Raw genomic sequence first — 19,209 nt, 5'->3', positions numbered from 1 at the left:
CTCCTCCTCTTCCTTTCCTCCAACCACTACCTTCACTTCACTCTTCACTCCTCTCTCAACCCACTCTCCTTTCAAACCCTTCAACTCTCAACATGGACGCCTTCACCGCTATCTTCACCCCTTTCGTCGCCGCCGCCGCTGAGCAGACCAACGCTCCCGTCGAGGAGGCTCGACGAGCCACTGGAAGCAACTCCTTCATGTGCATCATCAACTAAACCAAAGTCATCGTGAGTCTCCTACTTTCCGTCGCTCCTAATTCTTCACTCTCTCAGATGGCTGATATCTTTCCTTCTTCCTCTCCCGTTCTCAGATGACTTTGAGTTCGGATTGGATGGACGGACGCTAGGGTCGTTGAGGCTCTGCTACCCTGCTGGATTCGGGATATTTATGTTTAAAACCAACGAACAATTTTTTCTTCTCCCCTAAGCTCACTAAGAAAACGAAGAAGGACCCGAAGGACCCGAAGCTTCGACGGTCTCGAGTCAACGATCGAACCGGATCAGACGCGTCGCTTTCCTTCCGCTCTCCCTTCGTCTCCGAGGCCCGGAACCCCAAGAGTGAAAGTCCGAGCTGCTAGTGCGCTAAACCACACTGAGAACGAAAGAGATAGCGATGTCGAACTTCTTCAACTTCCCTTCGCTCATTTCTTCGATTTGCCTCGCTCGAACGCATTCACCTCCACTTTGTTTTCCTCTCTCCCTCCTCCCTCACGCTCCCTCGTTCGTTTTCTCTCCCCCTCTCCTCTTCTTCCTCTGAGATCCTTCGCTTTACAGCAAGCACATCGCTGTTGAGCTTCATCGATTTCCTCTGGAACGCACCGCAACGCAACCAACTCTCCCTCTTGCCCTCTTCCTCTCCCCTCCTTCGTCTCTCGCTCTCTCTCGGCCCCAAACCCTCAAAGCTCATCATCCGGAATCGTCATTAATTAGAGTCCAAGCGGTATTATCAAACCTCTTCTCGCCTCGGGAGCTCTACGTCGAAGAAGCTGAAGAGACTCGACTGCTCCAGTCGACGAGATCCGCTCGAAGTTCTGGATGACCGTTCTGTGCAAACGAAGAAAAAAGAGACAGGTCAGTGGGAGAAGATGCGTGGAGGGGTAGAAGAGGGTTCGAGGAGAAGGGAGAAGAGGGGAGTGGAGGGAGAGAGAAAGGGAGGGAAACGCGAGCTCACCTTGCTAAACTTCCCATCGAACATCCCATCCCTATACTCCGAGACAATCCTCTCCAGCAGATCCGACGTCGAGATCCCAGGTGTCCTTCGAGTAGGGAGGAATTTACCTGCGAAGAGGCAAAAGAGAAAGCGAAACCTGATCAGCTCGAGCTCCCTCCTCACTCCCCAAACCTCGTCCTCGCACTCACCCTGCCTCTTCACAAACTCATAAACATCCTCCTTCCCCTTCGTAGCATACGGCTCCTCATCATGTGCCACATAATCCACCTGATACTTGTCCAAGAACTCCTGCGTCAACTCCCAGGGCGCGTCAGGAGCGACCTCGTCGACCCATCGACAGTGCTTGACGGACTCGCATCGTTCGGCGTGGGTGAGGGCAGGGAGGGCTTTGTGGGATTTGCAGAGGTCGTCCGAGCAGACTCCGATGATGAGGTGGACGGAGGGGAAGCAGAGTTTGGCTTGTCGCATTTGGAGGGCGTGGCTGTGGAACGAAGAACGGAGGGAAGGTCAGGGAGGGAGGAGAGAGGGAGGGAGGGAGGGGAGGGTGGGACGAACCCGTAGTGGAAGAGATCATAGACTCCTGGAGGAGTGAGAAGGGATAGGATCAGTATGCTGACTCGATGAAGAAGAGCTTGAAAGAGAAGATAAAGCAACTCACCATCAGCATAGATCCTCACGGGTCTATCAGTCGGAGGCGAGTTGACCTTGAACGACCTCACTCCAATCCCAGGCTCCTCCACTCCATCCACCGCTCTTTGAACGAACGCTCTGATATCCTCTTGAGGCAACTGCTGGATAACGGGTGTAGGGAGAGCTGCTGGTGAAGGTGGCGAGGGAGTAGTAGACTTGGAGGGTTCAGGAGGAGTGGGAGTCGTTCCTCGATGTATGGGATCTGGGAGGTTGGTGAAGGAAGAGGAAGATGGAGTGGGTGGGGACTTGGGGACGATAGGATCGATGGGTTGGTTGGCTACTGAGGTTGAGGAGGAGTCTGTACATACAACAAAGAGGAGAGAGGTGAGCTTAAGAAGAGGAGGGAGAGGAGGAGAACGAACCGATATCACCATCCGCCCCAGCGTCGTCTGATCCAGCATCGTCCGAAACGTTGAACGGAGGGACATCGACCTTCTTGGGTCGCATGGGAGAGTGGGGAATAGGATGATGAAGTCGTCCTGCTGCTGGAGGGAGAGGAGACTCGTCGTTGTCTGTTCGAACGAAGAGAGAGAAGAGAGATCAGAAGGAGGAAGGGGAAACGAACGTTGAGCTCGTTGAGAAAACGATGGGGAGGGAAGAACTCACCTTCTTCGCTAGCATCTCGGGAGGAAGGTTGACTCTCGTGAGGTCCTCTACGTCGTCGTTTCTGAATGGCGGATTGGATGGCGGACATGGCTTGGAAGGAGGAGGAAGGGAGGGAGGGAGGAGAAGATGAGCGTTGGGAAGGAGACCTTTGGGTGACGTTCCTTTGGGAAGGGGGCTCGAACGTCACAAAGGAAGGGGATAAATTTGCTCATTCCAAGATTGAGACGAAGAAGCTGAAAGAGAGGAGGCGCTTGTAGAGTGTCATGAAATTAGATCTAAGAAATCGTCCACGTCGTCTGCTTGATGCGAGGGAGTCTTCGACGACGCTGGTTTCTTCGAGACCTCGACTCGTCCAGTACGACGCTTCGCTCCTGAATCCCTCCCAGCGAGAAGTCGAGCCTTGACGTCTGGAGAGTAAGAACACGCCAAGTTCAGGGTTCAGACTCGAGGACGAAGCACGAGAGAGAGAGAGGGGAGAGAGACTCACCACTCAACGCGTCTGCCTTTGCGCGTTCAGCCGACATCTCCACCAACGACCCTTCCCCAACTCGAACCTGAGACTTCTCCTTTGTCGTCCTCCGAGCAGATGAGCCAGATCCTAGTCCTCGAAGTGAGTGATCGATGTCGTCCTCAAGTATCGAGCTGGCTGCTGGAGTGAGAGGTGAAGAGGATGAGGAGGATTCGAGAGCGAGTCGTTGTCGAGCCATGAAAGCTGTGAGTTGTTCGAGTTCGTGGGAAGCTTCTCCGTCAGATTCCTCTGAAAACGAGGAAGAAAGAAGAGGTGGTCAGAGGCGTTCGAGCGTGAGAGGAGGGGAAAGAGAGGTCGAGCTCGAGCTCACCTTCCTCCCCAGGGATCACAACGTCGTCCTTCTCCTCGTACCGAGCTTGATTCGACACGAGTTGACGTCGTCTGAAGCGAGAACCTGAAGCGTCGTCTGAACCATCTACAACGCCATCGAGACGTCAGAGCTGAGCAGCAAGAGAGCTCGGAGGAAGAGTCGAGCTCACCTGAGTCGTCCCTCTTTCCCTCCTCTTCCTCCACGTTGTCGTCCTCTTCTGAATCATCCGAATCCTGCTTCCCGCTGGGTAAAGGGTTGTCTAGGTGTAAAGGACGAGATGGACGTGTTGAAGTGGAAGGGGCAGGAGGTTTCGTCGGTTCTGGCGTCTTCCCTGATTGAACTTGAGCTCTAAAGGCAGGAGGAGAAGGGGGAAGGTCAGCCAACACGCTTGGAAGCGAACGCGGAGTTGAACACTTACTTTTTCCATTTTGCGCTAGCTGCCTTCTTGTGCTTATCTTGGACGGTCATGGGCTGCTGTTGAGAGGGATGGAGGAGAAGGAAGGAACGAAGGAGGTGAGCTCGCCGAACAGATGTGCTGCGAGTGAGTCCCTTCGATCAAGCTCATTTTCTCTCTTTTCCTCCCTTCCCTCCTTCTCTCCTCACGGCCACCCCGATGTCAACCTTCGCCATCTCCCACATCCCTATCCTTCGCCCTCGGGTGGAAGAGCTTCTCTCTAGCTCTTCTACTCTGTTCAGCGTAGCGAAGGATGTGCTCTCCCTCGTCCCTTCCGAACTCGCCTTCTCTCTCGTTTTAGAAACAGCCCTGCCCGTCTTAATGGATCTGTCAAGACCAGTGAGTTTCGACTTCCATACTCTTTGAACAAGTGAGAGCTCAAAGCTGACTCTTTCCTCTTCAGGCTTCCCGTCGTATGGCTGCTCTCTTTGTCGTTGCGAGTTTACAAGGCAACTCGACGACTCCCGAGCTCGACCCTTTCCGTTCATGCTACATGGCTCTCCTCTCGAGAGATACTCAGGTCAGTTGAGCTCTGTTCACTCTACAGCTCAAAGTCTACATGCTGACCGTCGTTTGAAACTTTCTCGCAGGGCGACGCTCATCTTGAGGACTGGGAGAAGGACGACGTTGACGTCGATGAAAAGGTCCTCGATTGGGCTCTCTGGTACATCCTCGCAGGTCTCAAGGACAAAGTGAGCTCTTCTAGATTCTCTGCAGCTTCACTCTCGAAGCTCACGAACGCTGACCTCATTCCTTGGTTCCTCTGTTGCAGCTGAGCATCTATACCTCGGAGCAGTTGACGACGTCCCCCTTCCCTCTCCCCATCGAATCCTTCTTTGGCCAACCAACCTCCAACTCGGCCACCGCTTCAGACTTTCGTGCTGCTCCTCGGTCGAGAGAAACTTCGTGAGTACTATCATCAACCTGCATAGCAGCGAGGGAGATCTCGAGGGTGCTGCAAAGAGCTGACCTTCTTCTCGTCCTCCTTCCTTCCTTCTCGCCTCAGCCCGACGCGTAACACCCTCGCTCAACTCATCCGTTTAACCTACCTCGCAAAAGAACGAGCTCTTTCTTCCAAAGAGGAACGAGTACGTCTCCTCAACCCTTCTCGCGTGCCCCTTCGTTCTCTCACTAACCCGTCCTCTCGTCTCCTCCATCAGCTCGTCCCCTCCCTCCTCCCCCCTCACACAAGCCTCCTCCCTCTCCTCTTCCCTCCCTCCGACCTCCCCACTACAACCCAACATAACCCCGACCTCTCCTCCCTCTTGCTCCTCCACCTCCACACCCACCAGCCCGATCATCGAGTCTTCTACCTCGACGCCTTGTCGACTCTCCCGCCCACCCTCCCGTCCCTCGACCTGATCTCCAAACTGTTGAGGGAACCGCCCAAGAGCAACGGAGAGGAGGAGGATGTTTCGTTGGCGGAGGTGGTGAGGTACGATGTGCTCGGGAGATTTTTCGGAGGGGTGGTGGATCAGCTGGATGGGTTGGAACTGAGGAAGAAGCTGCAAGGGGAGCAGGAGGGAGGGACGAGGGTGGAGGAGGAGTTGGCTAGGGGTGTTTCTATCGTGAGTTGCTTTCTCTCTTTCCTTCTTTAGCTGGCTGTGCTGGTCGGAGAGACTGACTCGTTCTCGTTTCGCTTCGCTCAGGCCTGTCGGTTCATCACCTCCCTCCTCTCGTCCAAGACCATCTCTCGAGACGATGGAGTCTCCGTGGAGGCCACGTCCTTCACGCTGAGGTTCAGTCGGTTCTCGCAGGCTCAGATGCTGTATAGGACGCTGGTTGGGAGTAGTGAAGGATCAGATGCTGTTTAGCCTTTCTGGTTCAAACCTAAAGGGGTTCGCTCGAAAGACGCGTCTCGACTCTTCCTTCCTTCCTTCCCTCTGAAGCTTCGCCGAAAAGAGAAGCAGTGGAACGAAGAACGGTCATCATGGAACGGGAGGCAAAGCACACATCAAGGTCGAAAACAGAAAGAGGAGAAGCAAGAAACGAAACGGGAGGGACGTGAAAGAGAAAAGAGTCCGGCGGGAGACGAACGATGGAGAACGTAAGAAACGACGTGCGATGGGGAACGAAACGCGTAAGCACAAAGAGATAGAGTACGTTAACATGAGGGGAGCGGATCATCCTTCGAGAAAGATAGAAAAGAGGGAGAGAGAGAACGAAGCAAAAGCAAGGAGACGAGGAAGGGAAAAGGGACTAGGGAGAGAGATGAAGTCGAACCGACGAAGGGCGAAAGGGTGGAAGGGTTTGGAGAGTTGTAAGGACTACGGACGATCCTTCTTGAACCTGAGAAGGGGAGCGAGGCTGGCGACGTCGCAGGCTTTGGCGAGGAACTCGTGCTGTGGGAAGAGGCGACGGACGACGAGAGGTCAGTGAAGGCCTCGAACGAAGCTGGGTGCTCGAGTCGTGTACAAGGCACATGGAGAAGAGGAAAGGAGACTCACCTCGAGAAGCTCAGCAGCCGTAGCTCTGCTCTTCACGTCGACACACAAGCACACGCTGAGGAAGCTCTTTAGTTCCGAACTGAGCTGATCGGGTTTCTTGAGCGTGGGAGTTCCATTGGTGGCGATGAGGTAGAGGGCCTTGAGGGGTTCTTCGTCAAGGTAGGGAGGTTCATTCTCGATCATTTCTGAAGAAAGGAGAGAGAGGAGAAACGTCAGTCGAGTTAGGAGGACGAGGAAGAAGAGAGCAGAGACGAGCGGACAGCAAGGGTAGGACGAACCGATGGCCATGATTCCGAGAGACCAGATATCGACCTGAAATGGAAAGAAGAAGTGAGAGGAGTAGATCAGCGATCTACCTTCGATGAAGAGCTCCAACGTCCTCGAAGCCTCGAACTCACTTTCGCTCCGTACTCCTTCTGCTTCACAACCTCAGGAGCCATCCAGTAGGGAGTTCCAACCATCGTCGCACGCTTGGACTTCTCTGATGAGAGCTTTGCGCAGAATCCGAAATCAGCTGAGGAGGGAAACGAACGAGCAAGAGGTCAGTTCGACGAAGACGGGACGGTGCACGCGTCGAGACAAAAGACTCACTGATCTTGACCTCTCCGGCAGAGTTGAGAAGAACATTGTCGGATTTGATGTCTCGGTGAATGATGCTTCGTTGATGGAGATGCTCGAGACCTTTGCACGTCTGCGGGAAGGAAGGGTGAAGGTCGTAACGCGTCGAGGTCAGCTTCGATCTCATCGCTCTCTTCCTCCTCGAGCTCTCGAGTACCAGTCTTCCACCACCTGCACCGCGCTGAAGAGATATTGAACTCACCTCCAAACAGATACCAGCGATCTGATCCTCCTCCAGCTTGTTGTTCTCGATCACGTCCGTCAACGCTCCTCCCTCCATGAACTCCATCACGACCCAAAGCTCCTGGTTCTTGATCAAGAACGCCTCAATGAAGTTGACGACGTTAGGATGGTGAGACTCCTTCATGACGACGATCTCGTTGACGATGAGCTCCTTCCGAGGTTGCTGAGCGAGATCCATCTGCTTGATGGCGACCTTCGTTCCGTTGACGAGGGATTTGGCGACGAAGACCATTCCGGAGGCACTGTAGAAGTGAAAACGTACGGAGCACAGGTGAAAAGGAAAGAAGAAGACGTCAGCGTTCCAGATTCGAGGTTCATCACGCGTCGAGTTGGAGAAGCGAGAGACTCGAACGAACCCTTGTCCGACCTTCTTGATCTTTGCGTACAGCACCGCAGGATCGTCCTGGCTGACCACCGCTCTCAGCCTCTCCATGATCTGACTCTCGCTCATCGTACTGATCCGCCGTTCAGCGACCTTGGGTTCCTCGACTGGTGCTGGAGTAGGGAGCTTCTTGGTCATCTGGAGAGGCTTGATGGCGACGTTGTTGTTGGAGGAAGGAGCTGGTGTGTAGCCGTTGGAGGAGTTGTTGTTGTTGGAAGAGGGAGCTGGTGGAGGAGAGGCCTTGTAAGGGTCTGCTGGCCGAGAGGAGGAGGACGAGGAGCCCTGAGGAAGGAAGGAGATGAAGAAGGCGAGGTGAGCTCGAGGCCGCGACGAACGAGCAAAGCGAGAAAGAGCTCACGTTCTGGTAGGGAGCCTGGGAAGGAGGAGGAGGAGCAGGTCTGGTAACCTGGAGGACCTTCGGAGGAGCAGGTTGGTACGACGAGGACTGTTGCTGCTGCTGATGATTCGAGCTCGACGAATACCCTCCGTTCTGCTGCTGGTGCTGTTGTTGCTGATGAGAGCGATCCGACGACGAGCCATTCGACTGAGATCCTGCGAGACCAGTCCCTCCGAACCTGGCTGCTGGTGGTGTAGCAGCGGTGTTGGCGACGTAAGGACGAGGTTGCTGTTGGACAGGAGCTGAAGCGGGTCCGAGGCCGTAGTCGTCGAAGTCTCCTCCTCGCTTCTGGATGTCCGTGTAGAACTCGAGGACGTCGAGAACGGCTTGAGGGTTCTTAGCGTAGTCCTCCTTCGTGATAGCAGACGAGGTAAGGAGCCGAGTCCATTGTTCCGGGAGACCCTGAGCGAGACGGAGAGAAGAGAGGGAAGGAAGGAGAACGATCAGCTCCAGAGCTCGACTGAAGCCGCTTCCTCGCGACTTTTTCGATCGAGGGCGATGAACAAAGTTCAAAGAGAGTAGAGACGAGCGACGAATGGCAGAAAAGGGAGAGAGAGAGGGGGAGAAGCTAAAACTCACGGTGAAAGCTCCGCTGACGGGGTCGAATCCGACGTGGACCTGATGAACGAAGTTCGTAGGTATGGACACTCCGAGAGGGCTGCTGTTGTAGACGCTATCCGTCCACGAGTAGAGTTCCTCGTCCGATTTGACTGAGATGTACCAGGTCTTGTCCTTGGTGACGATCTCGAAGCAGTAAGGACGAAGGTCGGTTCGCTGGACGTTGCTGATGTCGCGAAGGTAGATGACGTTGGAAGCCTGGGCAGCGTTCTAAGAAGTGAAAGTATATCAGCTCGAGCTTCTAAACATGATGCGAAAGAGGAAGCTGTACATACCTCTGACTTCCTGAATGAAACAACCTGATCCTCGAGCATCATCCACTTCTTGCTCCAAAAGATCGTCTCCTTCACGCTCACGAACCCAGCTCGCAGAGTCTGGTTCCCAGAACCGGGAGGAGGTTTGAAGAAGGATGAGGAGGATGGCGAGGATTTAGTCGGAGAGAAGTAGGGCATGTTGTTGACTCGTGCAGAGGTAGAGGAGCCGCCGAAGGAAGGAGGAGCAGGAGCAGCTCGAGAGGGAGTGAGCGAGCTCGCCTTGTATTGAGACATGTCGAGAGGAGCTGTAGAGCACGAAGTATATACAGTGGAACGTCAGAAAAGGTTCTGGCTTATGACTGGAAGAAGAGGAACGAGCTCACGAGAGAGATGGAAGGGGTGGGAGGAAGAGGACGGAGAGAAGGAAGGAAGGCGAGGGGAAGGGGACGTGCGGGGGATGGTCTGCTTCGAGAGCTCTTTCCTCTTGATTGACTTGTCGAGAGCTGAGATATGTGGATCCAGGAAAGGCGGAGACTAGGTGCGTACAAGCTACCTGCGTTGGATGCTCAAGAAAAGGTCGAGAAGGAGGGAAGGGGGGAGGTCGAAGTTGAGGGTTCCTCGACACAACTCCCTCGCCGAACAAGGCGATTCGACCAAACTGTGCCTCGCCTCTCCCTCCTCCTTCAAAGCCTTCACGACGCGTTTTCTTCAGCGATGGAGAACGAAAGGTACAGAGAAACAGCATACGAGCAATCCCAAACAAATTCTACTAAGATATCCCGTAGAAAAGACCCCAAATATCACTCCATCGACGACCAGTCCAACTCCCTTCGCGTTCCCTTTGACCTCCTCTCTGCAACCCTGTTCAAGCTCATGAGATGTCTCATCGTAGGTCGACCGTGAGGGCAGTTCTACGCATCCGGAAGAAGAGCTTCGAGTCAGCCATCTGACCTCTCGAGGAAGCGGAAAGGGGAGGCAGAACAACGAACCCAAGGCTGATCGATGAGACCCATGTTTTGAACGACCTGAGAGCGAACGAAAGTCAAAGTGAGAAGAGCGGTCAGTCGAAGGCAGCGACGAGCGCAAGAGGACGACGGAACGAAGTTCACCTTCGACATCTGGTTCTTGGTCAGAGACTTCCCAATCATGATGCTCTTCCTGCAGGCTCTCATGGCAAACATGCTTCGAGCCTTCGAGCATCGAACCATCTCTCCCGTCGGTCGGTCGTGCATCAGATGGAGAAGCTCCTCGAGGTCTGTAAGTCAAAGTTAAACGTTCATCAGCTCAAGAAGGAGGTAAAGCTGAAAGAGAGAAAGATGGTACTCACCCTTGAAGTCGAACACGGTCTCCTTGCTGATGGGTTGAGCACTCAAAGCGAGACGCGTCTCCTCCGTCTCCTCGTCCTGATCCACTGAGACGTCGAATCCGTTCTGACGAAGGACCTCGATGTTCTCCATGACGAGAACTGCATCGGATGCTGAGAGTTCCAGAGGACGAGGGCTGGAGAAGAAAGAAGAACGAAAGGTCAGCGGACGAAAAGCAGGACGAGAATCTCGAAGCCTCGAAAGTACTCACTGCAACAGCTTCTGGCTTTGAATCCTAGTCGTCAACTGCAGCGTCTCAAAGTTGAACTTCTCATCCGACGCATGCTGATCTACGATGAACAGATCGTCCCCAGCAACGCTCCTCTTCCGCACGACGATGAAGCCGAGATTGTACTGTCCGACGACCTTCATGAGAGCGAAATCACTCTTGTCGATGGTCCGTTGGAGTTCGAGGGCCGCAGATTCCGAGTGAACGTTGGCGGTGCTAGCGAGATCGGGATCGATGGCTTTGGGTTTGGGTTGGACGAAGAGGGAGGAGGGTGGAGAGGGGAGGACGGAAGGTGGTTGGAGGAGGAGAGCTTGAGCTAGGCGAGTGGAGACGGATGGGAGGTCGAAGGATATCGTTTGGTCGCCGATCGTTGAAGAGAGACCGCGTGGTGGGATGTTTGGACGGGGAACCTGGCGGACAGAAGGGCGTGGAGGTGGGGAGATGGGTTGAAGGTCGTCCTCGTCTTCCTCGTCCTCTTCCTCGTCTCCTCCAGCTGGGGCGACCGGAGAAGGGCGATGTTTCGACTGGTTGACCGTTCGAGCTGATAAGGGAGCCTCATCCAGGAACTCTATCTCGTCTTCTTCTCCGTCCTCGTCGACCTCTGGCGACCTCCTGCTTCTCGAGGGTCCTGCGACGGGCTGTTCGTCTTGCATCGACGCGTCCGATGCTCTCCTCCTCGACACACTCGATCTTGGACGACGCTGAGGTGGCGAAGAGGGTTGAGGTTCGTCTTCGGGGTCCGAGCTTGTGGAGTGTTTGGTAGGGGGAGAGTTTTCGACGGACGCGACCGAGGATGGAGTTCGAGGAGGAGGGACTGAGCGACGGGGAGGTGCTGGGGACGACGAGGACGAAGGGGCCATAGATGAACGTGATTTGGATCGAGGGAGGAGCCTGCTTGGTGGAGGTAGTGGTGAGGGAGAACGAGTGACTTCTCGTGGTCGAGCGCGAGCGGCGAGGGTGGAGGTTGGGAAGGTTGATTGGACGAGTTTGGACGAGGAGGAGGAGGTGAAGATGGGAGCATGAGGAGCATCGTCCGACAGGCGAGAAGCTACTGAGACGGCGTATTCCGATTTTGAGGGAGCGAAGAGTTTTTCGAGAGCAGACTGGAAGCAGAAGAGATTGTCAAGGTCGAGCGAAGACGCGTCGAAGGAGGAAACTCACTCGAAGACCTTGGAGGAGATTCGACTCGTCGTGAAGGAAGATGGTCCGTTTGTCGGGACTAACGTTAATGTCGCAGCACTCTGTATGAAGAGTGAGAAGGTCAGCTCGAAGAAAGAAACAAAATGGAGAGGCGAGGCGACGAACCTGGTGGGAGTTGAAGGTCGAGAACGACGAATGGAGTTTGAGACGTGTTGAAGGTTCGGTAGACGTCGTTGATCACCTTCTGGACCTGTGAAAACGATTGGGGTTCGTCAGATACTCCTCTCAGCTCAGTGTAAGACGAGAAGACTCACCTTTGGCAAGCTGCACGGTCGACCGTTCACGTAGAGGAATTGACGATCCGAACTCGATCGACCCTTCCCTGGTACGGGAGCTGAAACCATTCCTACGACTCGAAGAGTGTGGGACCTGTGAGACAAGACAAAGATCAGACCTTGTCGTGAGGAAGATGAGAGACGAAGACTCGACGCTCGACTCACGTCGCCTGCTCCGGATCTCTCCCAGCGGAACTCTTGTCCATCTCGACCTCGACTTCCAAATCCACGGACACGAGATTCACCAGCTCCTTCGGACTCCAAAGCGAAGAGATCGATGCTTTGAGACCTGGGTTTCCGTCGGTCTTGATGTGAACCGTCTTCTTCCTGTTGAGCAGTCGAGAGGTCAGCTTCGTCTCTCCTTCCTTCCCTCCTTCGCTTCATGATTTCGAGATGGATTTGAGACTCACCCTTCCTTACTCATCCCTACCACAGTCAGCCTCACAGCTTGACCTTTGCTCCCAGAGTTGAGAGCGTAGGCGTGAAGCAAGGTCAAAGCCTTTGCGAACTCCCTCTTCGCGTTCTTCTCGAGCTCCTTCCTGCGAACTGGGACGGGTACGAAGAGACCTGTGACAACGACTGTTGTTCCTCTCTGAGCGCATGAGACAGAAGAATCGATTAGCTCGAGCTCTAGCAACAAAAGAGGCGGCGAACTCCAGTCGAGGATCGAGAAAGAGGAGGAGGGAGGGAGGGAAGGGAAAGTGGAAGCTCACCGGTCTGGCCGTCTTCCCTTTATCATCCGTCACCCTCCCACTCCTGTCGAACTGAATGATGCTTCCCGTAGGAGTCTCCTCTGCTGTAGCTGTCGTGATCTCTACTGATTCTGAGAGACCGCAGAGGGAGGAGAGGGCTTCTCCTCTGAATCCAAAGGAGAGGACGGAGGTGAGGTCGGAGAAGGTGGTGAGCTTGGAAGTGTGATGCTTCAGAGCTGTAGAAAGAAATAAAGTGAGCTCTTTCGAACTCCTACGAGTAAGACAGGTCAAGGGACGGTTTAGGAGAGGTTCTCGACTGACCTAGGCTCGCATAGTCCTGGCTTGGAACGCCTGATCCGTTGTCGCTGACCTCGATGGAATCCAGACCCATGTTCTTAAACTTGACCTCTACAGTCCTCCAAATCCAACAAGACGACACAGGAAATGAGCTTAGGATTCCTCTCCTCTCTCCTGCGGAGTCTCAAGCTAAAGAAGCTCACCAATAGCCGTCGCTGAAGCATCCAACGCGTTCTCGACGAGCTCCTTCACCGCCGTCTGAAGGTCGACGATGACCTGTCCTGAAGTGATTCGATGGACTGAAGAGTTGTCGATCTGCTTGATGTGATTCGAGCTCATCCTGGAGAGGCTCCGAGCCAAGGGAGAGAGCTCAGGGGGAGAAGAAGGAAGAGGGAAGGAGGGAAGGAGATGGTGGAAGTCGAGAGGGAAGGAGAGTTCGAAATGAGCTCGCGAGAAGAAGGAGACGCGTCTCCTTCTTCCACTGAAAACGAGGCGGCAGAGAAAATATCGAGAAACGGTCGCAAAGATAGATAGGACGCAAGTAGACCTATCAAAGATGAGTGAAAAGGCAGAAAATCTACAGAGGTGGGCAGAGAAAAACAACACGGTGCGACGACGAAAAAGAGAAAGATCGAGAGGGCCAGAAATAGCGAGAGAACGAGAGAAGACCTGCTCAACCTCTCCTAGCTCGTCTTTCCTCCTCCTCAGCGTCGAGATCCGTCTCAGGTGAGGTGGGTGTAAGAGGGCGAGGTTGATCTAGAGACGGGGAAGGTTGGGATGGGGAGGGAAGCGAAGGGGGAGGAGGAAGGGGAGGAGAGGTCGCGGGGACTGCTCCCAAGGCGAGCAGGCTTGGGGGTGGAGGAGGAAGAGGTGGTGAAGAGAGAGGATGAGAGGGTTGAACGTTCTCGAGTTGAGCTTCCTGGTAGTCTGGAAGACCTGTTTTCCTAGCCGTCTCGTAGGCAGGAAGCTCGTTTCCAGCCTCCTCCTCCTCGTCTCCCACGTCTCTCCTCCCTCCTGGCCCGATCGTCGCCCCCACAGCTCCCCTCCGTCCTTCTGCTCGAGCTGCCCTCTGAGGAAGAGTGGGTAGGAACATGTCCGCTGGCAGAGGGTATTCTGTAGAGTCGAAGTTGGAGGAGGAACCTGCCGTCGGTCGAGATCGAGGGTAGCTGAAGTTGTTGCGTTGGGACGAGGTGCGAAGGGAGGACGAATAGGACCGTCGAAAGGAAAAGATCTGCCTGAAGGTGACGGCTCCTCCTTGTCTACGAAGTCGAAGGTATCTGTAGGTCGAAAAAGGGAAGAAAGTTGTCAGAGAAGGATCGAGAACGAGCTCTAGAAGGGAGAGGAGGGAAGGTAGGAAAGGGAAGACGAAGGAGAGTTCCGAGCTCACCTCATGAGAATCAGAGCGGAAACGGCGAGGAAACAAGCGGCGATTACTCCCCATTGAAGAGCAGACTAGGTTCAAGATCATCGAGGGAGAGATTGGAGTGAGTATATGCGCTCGATCTGGGGAGAAACAGGGCGAAGGAAAGCTCACAGAAACGCCGATGCGCTCAGAGGAGGAGGAGGTTTCAGGATTGGGGAAGAGAGGTGTCGAGGTGGAAGTTGCTGCCTCGCTGGTCGTTGTAGGTTGCACGCCTCCGAGAGCTCGACGAATCGGACGGAGGATCCGAGAAGATGATGGCATTTCGTAGATAGCGGAGATTGTGGAGGGTCGAAGGAGAACGAAGAAGGAGAGGCAGATTCAAGAAGAAGGCGAGACAAACGGTTTGAAGGGGACCCCTCTAAAGCTGGTGACGTTCTCGACCTAGATCTCCTTCTAGAGAGCCGAGAGCTGATGAAAATTAGATCTGAACGAGTGAACAAGCTCGCTATAGAGTCGAGTTGTTTTAGCCGCAAGCAACCTCGTTCACAGAGGGGTCGAAGGAGGCAAGGGGTGAGGGAGAAGGAGGCCTTCTCAGCCCTCTGAGCTCGTCTTTGAACTCTACCGCCGCAGTCTTTCTTTCCTCTTGAAAAGAGCTCGAATCTGCCCTCCCTTTCTTTCTTCCCCAACAACCACCACTCCCCCCCCCTCCTCCCCCCCAAACAACCCCCAACAAAACAACAACTATGGTTAACGTCGGTATCAACGGTTTCGGTAAGTTCTTTTCCCTTTGGTTTTCCTTTGCTCTTAATGGAGTGCTTGTGATGGGAGATGGAGAGCTTGGTCGCAAAAAAAAAAGAAGAGGACGATTCGCCTTCCCTCCCCATCGCAAAGCTGACTTCATCCTTTCTTTCTCCTCCTCTCTCCTCGATGGTCTCTCTCCCTCTCAGGTCGAATCGGTCGAATCGTTCTCAGGAACGCCATCCTTAACGGAAACAGTGAGTCTTCTTCTTGCTTATCGACTCGCTCCCTTTTCTCTCTTCCTTCCCTCCTCCCCCATCGCTTCAACTGACCCACGTCCCCCCTTCCCTTCCCTTCCCTTCTTCCTCCTCCTCTCAGTTGACGTCGTCGCCGTCAACGATCCTTTCATCGATCTTGAGTACATGGTGTACATGTTCAAGTACGATTCCGTCCACGGTCAGTTTGGTTCTCTCTCGCTCCTCCTCCCATCTCTCTTTCTTCTCGTGTCTTCTGCGGGGATGGTCGGACAGTCGAGCTGATCGCCCACGTTCTCTCTCTTTTCTCTTCTTTTCCTTCTCTCTTCCCTCGTCTACAGGTGTCTTCAAGGGAACCGTCGCCGCTGAGGGAGGAAAGCTCGTTATCAACGGAAAGCCCATCACCGTCTTCGGAGAGCGAGACCCTGCCAACATCCAGTGGGGATCTGCTGGAGCCGACTACGTTGTCGAGTCCACCGGTGTCTTCACCACCATCGTTCGTCCTTCTACTTCGCTCTCTCCCTACCTTCTCGACCTCATCAGCTGATATCTATCTCTTCGTTCTTTTCTCTCTAGGCCGCTGCCTCCGCTCACTTGAAGGGAGGAGCCAAGAAGGTTATCATCTCTGCCCCCTCGGCTGATGCTCCCATGTTCGTCGTCGGTGTCAACCTCCCCGCCTACAAGTCCGAGTACCAGGTCATCTCCAACGCTTCGTGCACCACCAACTGTCTCGCTCCTCTCGCTAAGGTCATCAACGACAACTTCACCAGTGCGTCCGACTCTCTCTCCTTCCCCTCCCGAGTTCGGTTTTCTTCGCTCGAGCTGACCTTCCTTCCTTTCTTCTCCCCGCTTTTTCTTCCTTTCTCAGTCATTGAGGGACTCATGACCACCGTCCACGCTACCACCGCCACCCAGAAGACCGTCGATGGACCTTCTCACAGTGCGTTTCTCCCTCCTTTTGCGAGTCGAACTCTCGAACTTCGAACCCTCTCGCTGACCCTCCTTCTTTCCTTCTCTTCTTTCTTCACCTTCATCAGAGGATTGGCGAGGAGGACGAGGCGCTTCCGCCAACATCATCCCCTCCTCCACCGGAGCCGCCAAGGTTCGTTCAGCTTTCTCTCGAAGATCTCCTCGACGCGTTCTCGTTCGCTGACCTTTTCCTCTCTCCCCTCCTCTCCTTCTTCTCTCCCCCAGGCTGTCGGTAAGGTCATCCCTGCCCTCAACGGCAAGCTCACTGGAATGGCTTTCCGAGTGCCCACCTCGTGTGTTTCCGTTGTCGATCTCGTTGTCCGAATCGAGAAGTCCGCCACCTAGTTCGTCCTCTCCTTCCTCCCTTCTTCCTTTGAGCCTCGTCTGACCTCTCTTCTTCCCTCCTTCCTCTCCTTACAGCGACGAGATCAAGGCCGTCATCAAGAAGGCTTCTGAGACCCCTGAGCTCAAGGGTATCTTGAACTACACCGAGGACGCCGTCGTCTCCAGTTCGTCTTCTCTCCTCCTTCCTTCGTCGTCTTCTCGAACCTCGAACTAACACCTCTTCCCTCTTCTCTTCTACAGCCGATTTCACTGGAGACTCTGCCTCTTCCACCTTCGATGCCGCTGCCGGAATCTCCCTCTCCGGAAACTTCGTCAAGTGAGTTTCGAATTTCCGCTCGCGTCGCTTTCTTCGACTTCGAGCCCTCGCTGACCCTCCTTCCTCCTCCTCCTTCCTCTCCTCCCTCCCCTGCTATATTACTCTTCCTTCACTGCTCTCGTTGTATCTCCCGCTGTAACAGATTGATCTCGTGGTACGATAACGAGTGGGGTTACTCCGCTCGAGTTGTCGACCTTGTCGCCTACGTCGCCAAGGTTGATTCTCAGGCTTAAAACGATTTTTTGCCCCTAATCTTCTCTATATCATGACTGCCTCCCTTTAGACATAACTTTTCTCGAACAATGAAAGAATACGGGCTCTTCGTCGTCGCAGAAAGAAGAAAGTCGACGCGCGCGTCGTTCTCCCCCTTTTCGCCGTCCCTCCCCTCCCCTCGCCTTCTTTAATCGCCCTGTATACCTGTGTTACTTCTCCTTGCCTCAGTTCACTCCCATGTTCCAGAGAAGCAAAGCCCTCGTTCTGAACCGCGGGCTGCTCGCAACTTCAAAAGGAGCAAGACGCGTCTTCCCTCCCTTTCCTTTGTTGGTTCCCAAATCGTGCCCATTTTCGATTGATTCTCGCTCGCACTTCCCTTTGAAAGAGTTAGGGCCATCTTAATGCTTTCAGAAGTGAAACATCTCTCGTTCTATCGGATTTGCTCGCGGACTTGCTCGGTTGAGGAGGCGGAGCAGTTGAGTCAGGACGGGGAGAGTCGTCGAAACGCTTGGACGCGTATCAGCGGAGCCGATCTTGATCCTCTTGCTCGTGCTTAGGCATAGGCTTCGGCCGAAGATAATCTGCGACTCGGGTCTTCGGGCAGAAGTGATGGGAGGAACCGAGAGAAGGTGAGAGAAAGTGAGTCGCGTCCAAACGGTACTTCGAAGGAGGACCGAGGAGTCTCTTGTCACGAGCTGGTCAAAAGGAAGGGCACCTTGGAAGCGAGAGTCAAAGCATGTGTATGCTGAGAGGCTGCGAAGGACCGAGTCAACGGGTACGAAGCTTGAAGGAAAGACAACGACGCGTGCGAGTTGCGACTTCGAGCTATCCTCCAAGGGACGGGAGAGACGGAGGTGCATTGTATTGACTCCTCAGACTAATAGACGAGGAACTGAAGCTAATTCTGAATCGTGAAGAGGAGAGGACGCAAAGTCGAGTCAGAGAGAGGGGGTGTTGAAAATGAAACTTGCACGTCGAACGAAAAGTGAGAGATCAAAGGACGAACCTGAACTTTAACTCTTAGGCGGAGGGACAAAGAGAGAGGTGAAGTAAGATGCCGATCAGTCTAGGTGCCGAGAACCTCAGCGGAGTTGGGAAAGGAAGCAGAGGTGAAACCGACCTGACTTCAACTTCGACGCGTCTTCTTCCTTCGAAACGAGAGCTCATCGACATCCCAAGGCCCAAATAGCACTGCTGTATTAAAAAGATCATAAAGTAGAACTAAGCACCTCGAGGGAGCCGAAGGTAGAATTAAAGTGAAAAAGACGTCAAAGCTGACTCGAATCGAACAAGACAAGATTCCAACCCAACGTACGTCTTCCTTCACCAACTAGACTTGAAGCAGAGTTTCTTGTGCTCTTTCCAGTGATGTTTTTGGTGTTCTAAGAGCGAAGAAACACAAGGTGTCAGCAACGCGACCTCGATGCGCAAAAGAAAAGTGGAAACGTCGTCGCGTCGATCAACCTCACTTTCGGAGCAGTAGCGAACAAGGAGGCACTGAGTAGAAGATAAGAGACTTTATTAGCTTCAGGACACCTGACAATACTCTGGTATGTACGCGCCCCAGTAAGACCGAGACTCACTCTTCCACAAGCGTTCATCTCCCCGCTCTCACAAGTGACGGGAGTCGTCGACGACGTCCTTGAGCGCTCCGTGGCCCACTCGCAGAATCTCCACTGCTGACGACCAGATCTAACCAGCCTCATTTTCTCCAGTTTTGCCGTGCCAAGTCGAGGAAGCGTGTGAAGGAGGTGGTCGAAGAGTTCTGCCTCTCGGGACGAGCAGTTTGGGGATTATTTGACGACAGCGTGGATGAGAGAACGAAGCTTGAGCTGCTCCTCCATCGGCATGCAGGGTACGGGAAGTGAAGAGGAAGGATAGGCTACGAAGAGTGCGTATTCGTTGTTACGGATGACGGAGAGGAGGGAATGGAGAGCTCGGGAGGTGTCCGAGCGATCCTCAACGTTTCCCTAGAAGCACAAGAGCAGAAAACGGCGAAGAGGAAGAGGGAACGTCAGCGTACGTTTTTGAAACTGGCGGGTCAGATTTAGTCGTACTTGGAGAGTGTGGTCGGGAAGCTGTTGGACGAATTGAAGAAGGAAGCGATGGAACGCGAGCGCCTTTTCAGGATGCTCTCGGACGAAACGAAGCATCACTGATGTTGTGACAACCTCTTCGACGGCTTGAAAGTATATGAAGAAGCTGTTGGCGTCGTTAACGGTACTGAGTCTTGCCG

The 19,209-nt window shown here is 54.0% G+C and overlaps 8 protein-coding genes across 8 annotated transcripts; 2 read left to right on the top strand and 6 right to left on the bottom strand.

Annotated features, from left to right (window-relative positions):
- Positions 1–1,071: 1,071 nt before the first annotated feature.
- On the bottom strand, positions 1,072–2,234 carry BDY24DRAFT_342056 (choline-phosphate cytidylyltransferase; the record flags this gene model as incomplete). Its single annotated transcript, XM_076637466.1, has 4 exons — positions 1,072–1,277; positions 1,359–1,651; positions 1,726–1,750; positions 1,829–2,234. 4 exons carry the CDS (start codon positions 2,232–2,234, stop codon positions 1,072–1,074), a joined length of 930 nt encoding a protein of 309 aa, XP_076495292.1.
- A 411-nt stretch (positions 2,235–2,645) lies between these two features.
- BDY24DRAFT_393336 (uncharacterized protein) lies at positions 2,646–3,911 on the bottom strand. The gene is made up of 5 exons (XM_076641035.1): positions 3,724–3,911; positions 3,475–3,653; positions 3,306–3,410; positions 2,954–3,223; positions 2,646–2,873 (listed from the first exon to the last, which is right to left on the bottom strand). The coding sequence occupies exons 1-5, from the start codon at positions 3,771–3,773 to the stop codon at positions 2,728–2,730; spliced, it is 750 nt and encodes a 249-aa protein (XP_076495291.1). The 5' UTR covers positions 3,774–3,911; the 3' UTR covers positions 2,646–2,727.
- Positions 3,912–5,599, top strand: BDY24DRAFT_393333 (uncharacterized protein). The gene is made up of 7 exons (XM_076641034.1): positions 3,912–4,098; positions 4,163–4,279; positions 4,350–4,451; positions 4,532–4,665; positions 4,766–4,847; positions 4,920–5,327; positions 5,409–5,599. Exons 1-7 carry the CDS (start codon positions 3,919–3,921, stop codon positions 5,571–5,573), a joined length of 1,188 nt encoding a protein of 395 aa, XP_076495290.1. The 5' UTR covers positions 3,912–3,918; the 3' UTR covers positions 5,574–5,599.
- A 427-nt stretch (positions 5,600–6,026) lies between these two features.
- Positions 6,027–9,012, bottom strand: BDY24DRAFT_407307 (STE20 family serine/threonine-protein kinase; the record flags this gene model as incomplete). Its single annotated transcript, XM_076642749.1, has 11 exons — positions 6,027–6,101; positions 6,207–6,391; positions 6,485–6,518; positions 6,605–6,720; positions 6,798–6,897; positions 7,027–7,309; positions 7,424–7,731; positions 7,808–7,960; positions 8,084–8,248; positions 8,426–8,662; positions 8,740–9,012. The coding sequence occupies 11 exons, from the start codon at positions 9,010–9,012 to the stop codon at positions 6,027–6,029; spliced, it is 1,929 nt and encodes a 642-aa protein (XP_076495289.1).
- Positions 9,013–9,304: 292 nt separating this feature from the next.
- PMS1 (ATP-binding mismatch repair protein) lies at positions 9,305–13,281 on the bottom strand. Its single transcript, XM_076635847.1, has 13 exons — positions 12,979–13,281; positions 12,800–12,886; positions 12,500–12,738; positions 12,197–12,378; positions 11,952–12,113; positions 11,766–11,880; positions 11,617–11,701; positions 11,473–11,552; positions 10,294–11,414; positions 10,046–10,218; positions 9,828–9,973; positions 9,708–9,743; positions 9,305–9,629 (listed from the first exon to the last, which is right to left on the bottom strand). Exons 1-13 carry the CDS (start codon positions 13,112–13,114, stop codon positions 9,519–9,521), a joined length of 2,673 nt encoding a protein of 890 aa, XP_076495288.1. The 5' UTR covers positions 13,115–13,281; the 3' UTR covers positions 9,305–9,518.
- On the bottom strand, positions 13,230–14,758 carry BDY24DRAFT_393312 (uncharacterized protein). The gene is made up of 3 exons (XM_076641033.1): positions 14,310–14,758; positions 14,163–14,227; positions 13,230–14,052 (listed from the first exon to the last, which is right to left on the bottom strand). The coding sequence occupies exons 1-3, from the start codon at positions 14,457–14,459 to the stop codon at positions 13,449–13,451; spliced, it is 819 nt and encodes a 272-aa protein (XP_076495287.1). The 5' UTR covers positions 14,460–14,758; the 3' UTR covers positions 13,230–13,448.
- On the top strand, positions 14,759–17,046 carry BDY24DRAFT_393308 (glyceraldehyde-3-phosphate dehydrogenase). The gene is made up of 11 exons (XM_076641032.1): positions 14,759–14,909; positions 15,086–15,133; positions 15,255–15,332; positions 15,472–15,626; positions 15,707–15,899; positions 15,999–16,070; positions 16,168–16,232; positions 16,325–16,443; positions 16,520–16,608; positions 16,685–16,760; positions 16,903–17,046. Exons 1-11 carry the CDS (start codon positions 14,882–14,884, stop codon positions 16,991–16,993), a joined length of 1,014 nt encoding a protein of 337 aa, XP_076495286.1. The 5' UTR covers positions 14,759–14,881; the 3' UTR covers positions 16,994–17,046.
- A 1,250-nt stretch (positions 17,047–18,296) lies between these two features.
- BDY24DRAFT_416305 (zinc finger MYND domain-containing protein) lies at positions 18,297–18,679 on the bottom strand (the record flags this gene model as incomplete). The annotated part of the gene is made up of 3 exons (XM_076643570.1): positions 18,297–18,355; positions 18,443–18,470; positions 18,557–18,679. The coding sequence occupies 3 exons, from the start codon at positions 18,677–18,679 to the stop codon at positions 18,297–18,299; spliced, it is 210 nt and encodes a 69-aa protein (XP_076495285.1).
- Positions 18,680–19,209: the final 530 nt, after the last annotated feature.

Source organism: Mrakia frigida, assembly GCF_051309035.1.
Source record: "Mrakia frigida strain ATCC 22029 unplaced genomic scaffold BDY24scaffold_21, whole genome shotgun sequence".
In the NCBI taxonomy this organism is placed as follows: Eukaryota; Fungi; Basidiomycota; class Tremellomycetes; order Cystofilobasidiales; family Mrakiaceae; genus Mrakia; species Mrakia frigida.
This window is presented reverse-complemented; position numbering and strand designations above follow the sequence as displayed.